At 49.4% G+C, this 8,814-nt stretch overlaps 1 protein-coding gene across 23 annotated transcripts in view; it reads right to left on the bottom strand.

The window, feature by feature from the left end:
• Positions 1-1,411: 1,411 nt before the first annotated feature.
• The window catches only part of ODF2 (outer dense fiber of sperm tails 2), a 30,780-nt gene continuing 23,377 nt past the window's right edge, over positions 1,412-8,814 (bottom strand). For 18 of the 23 annotated variants that reach the window (XM_070454095.1, XM_070454066.1, XM_070454033.1 and 15 more), the window contains 6 exons: positions 8,616-8,720; positions 7,498-7,656; positions 6,078-6,178; positions 4,279-4,441; positions 3,746-3,871; positions 1,412-3,328 (listed from right to left, as the gene is read on the bottom strand). In XM_070454095.1, coding sequence (XP_070310196.1) covers positions 3,140-3,328; positions 3,746-3,871; positions 4,279-4,441; positions 6,078-6,178; positions 7,498-7,656; positions 8,616-8,720 — 843 coding nt within the window. In that variant the 3' untranslated portion in view covers positions 1,412-3,139. Of the gene's footprint in view, positions 3,329-3,745; positions 3,872-4,278; positions 4,442-6,077; positions 6,179-7,315; positions 7,657-8,615; positions 8,721-8,814 lie in introns of those variants that run through there. The other 5 variants (XM_020874973.2, XM_020874982.2, XM_020874984.2 and 2 more) reach the window with 1 other exon arrangement.

Genomic DNA, 8,814 nt, shown 5'->3' with positions numbered 1-8,814 from the left:
CAACCCCGCCCCCAACGACTTCGTGGCCCCGCCTCTCGTACCAAGCCCGCCCACCCATGCGCCTGCGTACAGGACTTGGCCTGTGGCTCCTGCTTTCTACCATGACTTTAGACCTGGGGGCTTCAGTTGGGTGGGCGTTATAGGTCACAGAAAAGCAAATAGGTTTGATGAGGTTGTGGACATGTTGGAATCCTCATACACTACCAGTGGGACTCTAAGATAAGGCAGCTCCTGTGGAAGACAGTGTGGCAGACTGTGCCCTTCCACTGCAGGGGAGGCTTGTGTTCCATCCCAGGTCAAGGCATTAAGCTTCTACATGCCATCCAACCATCTCATCCTCTCTTGCCCCCTTCTCCTGCCCTCAATCTTTCCCAGCAACAGGGTCCTTTCCAATGAGTTGGCTCTTCGCATCAGGTGGCCAAAGTATTGGAACTTCCCTTTCAGCATCAGTCTTTCTTTCCAAGGAATATTCAGGACTGATTTCCTTTAGGATTAACTGGCTTGATCTTCTTGCAGTCCAAGGGACTCTCGAGAGTCTTCTCCAACACCACAGTTCAAAAGCATCAATTCTTCAGCACTCAGCTGTCTTTATAGTCCAACTCTCACATCCATACATGACTACTGGAAAAACCATAGCTTTGACTAGGTGGACCTTTGTCGGCAAAGTGATGTCTCTGCTTTTTAATATGCTGTCTAGGTTTGTCATAGCTTTTCTTCCAAAGAGCAAGCATTTTTTAATTTCATGGCTGCAGTCACGGTCCTCAGTGATTTTAGAGCCCAAGAAAATAAAACCTGTCACTGTTTCAACTTTTCCCCCATCTATTTGCCATCAACTGATGGGGCTGGATCTTAGTTTTTTCAATGTTGAATTTTAAGACAGCTTTTTCACTCTCCTCTTTCATCTTCAAGAGACTCTTTAGTTCCTTTTCACTTTCTGCCATAAGGGTGGTGTCATCTGCATATCTGAGATTGTTGATATTTCTCCTGGCTATCTTGATTCCAGCTTGTGAACCATCCAGCCCGGCATTTAGCATGATATACTCTGTGTAGAAGTTAAATAAGCAGTGTGACAATATATAGCCTTGATGTACTTCTTTCCCAATTTTGAACCAGTCTGTTGTCCCATATCCAGTTCTGTTACATCTTGTCGTGCATACAGGCTTCTCAGAAGAAGTTCCATTTGGGTGTGATGAAAATATTTGAGAATTAGATAAAGTTGTGTGTGGTGGTCACACAACTTTGAATATATTAAAAACCACTGAATTATATACCTTAAAAGAGTGAATTAAATCTATCTCAATAAATGAAAAGCTCATCATTGCCTAAGGCTAGCTTTAAACTAGGACACTAACTTTTGACCCTTTTGCCCATTTCATAGGGTCTCTTTGAGGCAGAAAGGAAAACTCTCGAGTTTGAAGCAATATAAACATTTTTCATTTCCACAAACTCTCTGGACTTTTTGTAATACAATATTTTACAAAGAAAAACAGAACATTGTTGGGAGAATCCCAGCCATGAACTCAAAGAGAGGTGTTCCTACAGCATCACCACAGATAGCAGAATCCTGCACTGAGGGGGTTATCATTAGCTTGATGATAATGATGAGTTATACAGAAATGTATGCACATTGGTGTAAGTTTATCAACTATCTTTTCTTAGGAAGATCTTTCATACATTGTATGAAAGTTCAAGTCTATGTTAAAGATGTGAAAATAGGCATGGTTTCGTGGAAATGGTAGCTGTTGGTAGTAATTTCAGGGACCTTCCTTGGCAAAATTAAAAGCTGAAGATAAAATTTAAGAAGAAAACAAACAAAAACAAACCACTGAAAGCTGGAAACTACAAACGTCTCCAAAACTGGGGGGGTGGGGAGGGGTGCGGTTCTGGGAGTGCAATCCAGATGCCTGTGTGGGACCACTGCTTTTGGGGACACAGGGGAATTCTCCAGAGGTTTGGACTTGGGTTAGAGTGGCTGAGAGGGGACTAGACTGGATCACCCAGAGGCCAATACCATCTAGAATGGAAAGGTTAGGATTCAGCAGAGAACACCAAGTGTGTTCTCTTCTCTCTAAAGAATATATTGTTCTTTTAAATACAGGAACATGTGAGGAGGACAAAAATAACCCATCATCTTTCAGAAAGCAATGAACATTTAGAAAATGGTAAGACAGACACAGCCCATCTTCCTCCTAACAGCTAAAGTCATCTGCCCTCACACACCGAGCAGCACCTTACCATGTATCTCCTCCGGTCCTTTCATGGGATTGCAAAGTGAAAGCACGCAGAGGAGAAAGAGCCAACCCAGTCAAAATGAAATAGTCTAATGTTCCATGTACCACGTCCTTTAAAAAACGTTAACTGGCTCTTCTGCAGAGTTTCACTGAATCATTTTTAGAAGAGGGATCATGTGGTTAAAGGAGACCATCCTATGGAACCTTAAATATTGATTATAAAAGCTTTCTGTAAAACACACACATTTCAAGAATAAATGCATTCCACAGACACAAACCTAGCCAAGAGAAAAATCAGTGAGATTGGGATCGTAATTTTACAAGGCGAACTTGTAAAGCATAAGCCCTCGAGTGTCTGTAGGGAAGTGCATGAGGGCAAGTGGCCTTGAGGAAACTTGGCCACAGGTGGAAGGGGAGCACCTTGGAGAGGACATCGTACCCATGCAATGAGGAAACCAGTGCATGAACATGCGGTGCAGTGAGGACCTCTGCCTAACAGCTCCTGCTGGTTTGGGTCAGGGAAAACCAGAGAGAGAGAGAGAGAGCCCTAAAAAAGAAGAGAGCTGTAAAAGGGTCTGGAGGGAAAGTCCAGGCCAGACATTCTCTTGAGAAACGAAAGAGCCAATCACAGTGAGTTAAAACCTGACCCTAATAGTAGTGGCTTTAAGGCCTGTTGGGGTAATTAGAAATTTCCATCAGGTGATGCTATCGGAGAGGAGAGAACTAAGTGGGTTCGGCTCCATCCCCTGCTGCTCGAGGCACTTTTCTGGAGTTAGTGGCTAAGACAAGATCCTGAACATACTTCATCTCAGGAAGAGAGAGGAAAACCAACAGGCTTTCCAGGTATGGCTTAGCGACACCTCTGTTGCCACAGCATTCATCTGAGCTCCTAGCCCAAGAGCAGCGGCTTAGGTAGGAGGAGACCGGGAGCGGATGGGAGAGCTGGTCAAGTAGGAAGTGTAGGGACCATCCCCAAACACATTGGCGTAGGACGACTTGAGGAACTGGACATAGTTCTGCATGCTGCGGTTGGTGCTCTCCGACTGCTCCAGGCGGTCTTTCAGGTCCTGCAGACGGCTCTGGTAGCGGCGATCAGCCTGAGAGGAGGAACAGGGCAGGGGCCAAGTGTGTGGAACGCCCAGAACAGACCAACCCCAGAGGCCAGGGGATGAGGGCAGGGGGAATGGGAGTGGCTGCTAATGGGTCATTTTCTTTCTGAAAATATTCTCAACCTGGATTGTGGTGATAACTGCACAACTCAGAATTGTACAATCTGAATGAGAGAGTTTTATGTAAATGTCGTTTTAACAAAGCTGGTAATAAAAAGGGGATGGGCCTGGAATATCCTGAAGGGATGGGAAAGTGATGGGAGAAAAATAAAACCATGTCATATTCATAAAAACAACAGAACACCGAGGCCTGCCCATGCCCATGCCCTGCGGGCCCCAGGAAGCTCAAACCTCAACCCACGCCCTTCTTGTCTGCTCTCACCCCCTACCCCCAGCAAGACTCACATCGTCCCGGCTCCGCCGCAGCTGGCTGAGCTCAGTCTTGGTCCTGCTCAGCTGGGTCTCAAGGTCCAGGATTTTGTTCTGGGCTGCGCGCTCCTTGGAGGCTGCGTGCTCCTTGGTTTGTTCCACCTGCCCAGAAAGCAGAGAGGTGGGGCTGGCTTACCTGACATGGGGCACATCTGGTAAAGAAGAGGCTGGGCCGCTCCCACGAGCCGGTCTCACTGTGGGGGTTTCTGGAGCCTCAGGGCAGGAGCTAGTTACGGAGACAACTTCTGCAAGCCTGCTTCACCTGGCTTTTGCCAACGCTCCATGAGTCACCACCTCAGATGTGGGACACCTGTCTGAGGCCCACACCGGCAGCAATGACAGGAGCAGTTGTGAATCCAGTGCCAACTGCTTTACAATCATTTATGATGAATCTGTGGGAGCAGGTACTACTACAAAATGCCCATTTTTCAGATGCGGAGATAGGCTCAGAGAAGTTAAGCAATGTGCCCAAAGACACAGAACTACTTAACAACAGATGTGAGACTGACCTGCCTCCTGGCGTCTTCAATGGCGCTCTCCAACTGCCTCGCCAGGGTTCCACATTCCCGTGTTTTCTCCTCCAGTCGCAGCTGGGACTGGTGGATTGCCTCCTCCCTCTTGGCAATCACCTGTAGGAACTCGATATTCTGGGCACTGGTCGCCTCCAATTTCCTAGGTGAAAGCACTCAGTCAAGAGTCTGCCATCCCACTATGTGTCCTGTTCCACACGGCCGGGGGCTGCCAGCCACGCTGGACCGGGGTTCACATCACACCAAGAATCTCCAGGGAATAACAGGAATAAATCAAAGAAATCTGCTGATCATCATGACGGCAAGAAGCTGTATGGAGAGTGGGAGAAGCAAGCACAGGCTGTGCCACGTACGTATATCATCACATGTAACACAGCAGCTTGCAGCTCAGGAATGTGGGTTCCATTCTGATCCCCAATTTACAAATGAAGCAACTGAGCCACAGAGAGGCGAAGTTATTGACTCAAGGTCACCACAGCTGGTAGGTCTGCCACCAAAACCCATGCCCCGCACCCCCCCCCACCACTCCACTTCTTCATTGCTGCCACCCTCAGCAAAGGGACTTCAGCTGGACCACTCAACATCATTTGTGACCAGCCATGGGGCAGCAGTGACCATCTCGTGTGCACACGTGGTCCCTGCTGCACTTCCAGAACACCGTCCAATCTCAGGAGTTCTGTAAGCCCTAAACTTTCCAGCTGCATCTTTGAGGCCAGCAGAGTAGAGGTGGAGCCCAGGGGAGACCACTTGCTTAAAGTCCCTGCTGGCAGGCTGTGTGAGCCAGGTGGGCCAACTGCAGCCTCCTGGGATTCCCCAAGTCTTTCATCACTGAAACGAGGGCTCCAGCCCTCATTTTATGAACACTAAAAGCTCTGGAGGAAGACAGGCTAAGTCACAGCTTTGCCAAGTACCAGCTATGTGATCTTGGGCAAGTCATCTAACCTCTCCCCAAGCTCAGTTTCCTTGTATCTAAAATGGAGATAATAAACTCATATAGACTATCCTATATGGCGTGATTTTGTACACCAGGTAACACGCTATGCCCTCTGAGGATTATCTCGTGGAAGATCCACAACAACCCCAAGAACTGGGCTGTTCTCCCTACCTTGGTCCTTTTCTCAAGATGAGTAAACAGGGTGATGAGGTTCAAAAGGATCAAATGATTTGCTCAAGATCACAATGCAGGTAAAGTGGCCAAGTTGTGATCAAAGGCCAGAGATTCTGATTCCAAAATGTGAACTCTTTACCTGACTGCCTCCAATAGTCTGTAAGTAACAGGGAATAGATCAGAAAGGTCTTGGGAAGGGTGACCAGGAACAAAAAGCAGAATGCGGGGGAGTGTCCCTGCTGCAGCACCTGGCACTGCTGGTTTGCTTGGATAAAGCATGCCTTTCTGATAGGTGGTGCCTATGGGTGGTCTGATCCTTTTTTTCTTTTTTACTTTTTGGCCACACTATTCAGCATGTAACGTCTTAGTTCCCCGAGCAAGGATCAAACCCAGGCACTCTGAAGCGCGAGTCTTAACCAGTGGACCACCACTGGGTGGTCTGATCTTGATCACACTGTCATGGAGCATCCCCCCTGGCCAGAGACCACCTTCCTCTCTCCCACAATGCTTACCACTGCGGTGAAAACAGCTTTTCCTCTGAGGTCTGCCTAGTACCTTCCAGGGCCTCGAGTCCCTCAAACATTTCTGCACACTGAGCCCAAAGCAGCTAAGTGGCAGAAAAGTCTCAGGTCCTAGGAAGAGGACAGAGATCGGACCAAGTGCCTCTAACCTCTCCAGTTCATCCACCTTCAGACTCAGCTGTTTATTTTCCTTCTGGGAAGCCTGATGTTTCTCTCTCGCCATCTCCAGCTTGTCCCCCTGGTGTTCGATCTAAAATGACAGGAACACAGACTGGTTTACTAAAGAACCTCCAGGTACAGCCCTCCCTTATCCCTGTGACCTGTCATCCACACCCAGGAGAGAGGCGTGCTGCCCTCAGCAGGCATCCAAGTCTCAACGTACAACCTGGAGGAGAGAGGAGAGTGGGGACAGGTTAGGCCCGACCCCCGAGACCGAAGGCTCTCCCACACTGAGAAGCCAGCTTCGATCCTGAAGAGCCACGATGACACATTCTGGTTCAGGAGAGGCCAGTCAGTAGGATCTGGGCAGACATGAGAAGGCAAAAGCAGACAGCAGGCCTAACTGGTCCACGCAACCCACTACCGAGCTTTACCAAGGACGTTGGTGGGACCGCTGATGTCATTCCCCTTAACTGGGGACCAGTGCAAGCAAGGCCACAGGAAATCTATCAAGTCCTTCAGACTGGCAGGTTTAAGAAGTTATCCAGAAGACTCAGAAATCCGGGCCTGAAAGGCCCTGAGAACACTCAGGTTCAAGACTAGGCAGGTGATTTAACGTACTCAGACCATGGGCTTGGGAACCAGACGGAGCTGGCTGGCTTCCAGTCCCTGCTGACAAGCATTAGCTCTGTGACCTCAGGAAATGACTTCTCCCCCTCTCTGCCCTCGGCTGCATTTTGTACACTGGGGGAAATAAGACCCTTCGCAAAGTTCCTGGGAGAATTAAATGAGAGAATGCTGGAGCACAGAGCATGTGCTCAAAAAATGGCAGCTACTTCCACTGTTACTGCGAGGAAGCAGGTGTAGAGAAGGGAAGGGTCTCACCCAATGTCACAGTGCAGATGAGAAGCGTACCATCTCTTAGACCTCGCCGGCTTGGTTCCAGGCACCCAAAGGCAGATTGCCTCTGGGAGAAAAGCAGTCCTCTGTTGGGACAGAAGCTCAGGCAAGGGGTCTAGTCAGACTAGGGAAAGGCAGCTAAAGCAAGAGAAAGACGGAGACAAAGAAAACCTATGGCTTGGTGTCCACTGGAGGCACGAGGCTTGAAGACAGCAGCGGAGCGTTGAAGGGCAGAGGCCGGCGGAGACTTGGAGCACTCGGGGAGCGGCGAGAGCAGGAGCGCCCGGCAGCTCCTATAACTAAAATCACTTTGTGCAAACACAAGGCATTTGGCACACCAGACTTTTATTTCACAGCACTGATGATAGCTCACTCCTTTCAGAAAGCGGCAGCCAAGAAAAAGAAGTGGTCCTCCCTTGGGGGGGGTGGGGTGGGCGCGCGTGCAGCTCATCTTGGTAAGCGGGCCCCTGCTCGGGCCAGTTCATGGGACCCTTTCTGCCAGTCCCTTACCCGGCTGCGCAGGTCTGATATGATGGCTGTGAGGTCAATGTTCTTCCGTTCATAGCCCTGCAGCTGGTCCTGGCACTCGGCCAGCTTAGCCTCTGTGATCTTAAGGATATCGGGCAGCTGCTGTAGGTCAGCCAGCTGGGACTGGAACTGCCTCCGCGCCTGGAGTGGGAGAGAGGAACCCACGGTTGGGAAGGGCCTGGCGGCCGCAGCAACCAAACAAACTCCTTGGGAGTGTGGGCAAGGCTGCCCTCAGTCCCCTGGAAAGGATTCTGCAAGGCCCATGGGCAGAAGTGCAGCCTCCCGGCAGGCCACTAAAGACATCTTAACTGTTCTCTGGGGGGACGCATTTGGTCATGTGGTGACTGCAGCCTGCTGCTCCTTCACTCATTGAATAATGGCGATCATTTAACAAACTCCAGGACCCAGGCATTACTCCCTGAATTGATACAACTCACGCAGTAGGTGCTGCTGGCCCCACCTAAGGACTCTGAAGATCAAAGGGTCATTTGCCCAAGGTCCCTCAGTTAGAAACTGGCAGAGCCAGGATTCAAGTCTAGTGTAACCCAAAAGCTCCTAGGAAGGCAGTCACAATGCTCTGGGTCAGAGGGAAAGCTATCACCTATCTGGTCTTCACCCATCCTTGTATTAAGGAGGAGCCTGAGGACTGCAGAGGGATGGTGATGTGTCCAAGGATATGCAGCCAGGTACTGGCTGAGCCTGGACTCAATCTGTCTCCAAGGTCACTATTAAGATGATCCCTTTGCTTTCAGACAGCAAAGCTGTCTCTAGAAGAATAATGCTTTTTTGGGGGGAAGGGGACAGGAGGCAATTTTTTGGCTGGCACAAAATAAAGACATCACACAGAATGCATGCAGCAGGCACACCTACGGCCTGGCAGATCTGTGGATGTGAATCCACCTGAATGTTCCAAGCAGGGGAAATTTTTTTTTTAGGAAAACGAAGAAGGAAAACTGGGATGAGAAAGAGTATTCATAATGAGGAAGCAGGAGAGAGAAAGAAGAGATGAGAAGCACATCGGAAGCGTCAAGGGCAGACAGGAGGGACAGACTGCAGGCCCAGGACTGGGAGGGGAAGAAGGCGAGCACGGGGAGCAATACCGCTTCAATCTCTTTGTTCATCTCATCTTTAAGGATTTTGTTCTCTTTGTCACAGCGTTCCAGCTGGGCAGCCACTTCATCAGCCTCCAGTCTGGTCTTCATCACCTGTGGACCAACAAAGCATTGGGTAGAGCCAAGTTTTGGTGAAAAAATAAAAAAAACACCTTTCTGGGGGGAGGCCTTGGGGTGAACCTCCCTC

Source organism: Odocoileus virginianus, chromosome 2 (genome assembly GCF_023699985.2).
Source record: "Odocoileus virginianus isolate 20LAN1187 ecotype Illinois chromosome 2, Ovbor_1.2, whole genome shotgun sequence".
NCBI lineage: Eukaryota > Metazoa > Chordata > Mammalia > Artiodactyla > Cervidae > Odocoileus > Odocoileus virginianus.
This window is presented reverse-complemented; position numbering and strand designations above follow the sequence as displayed.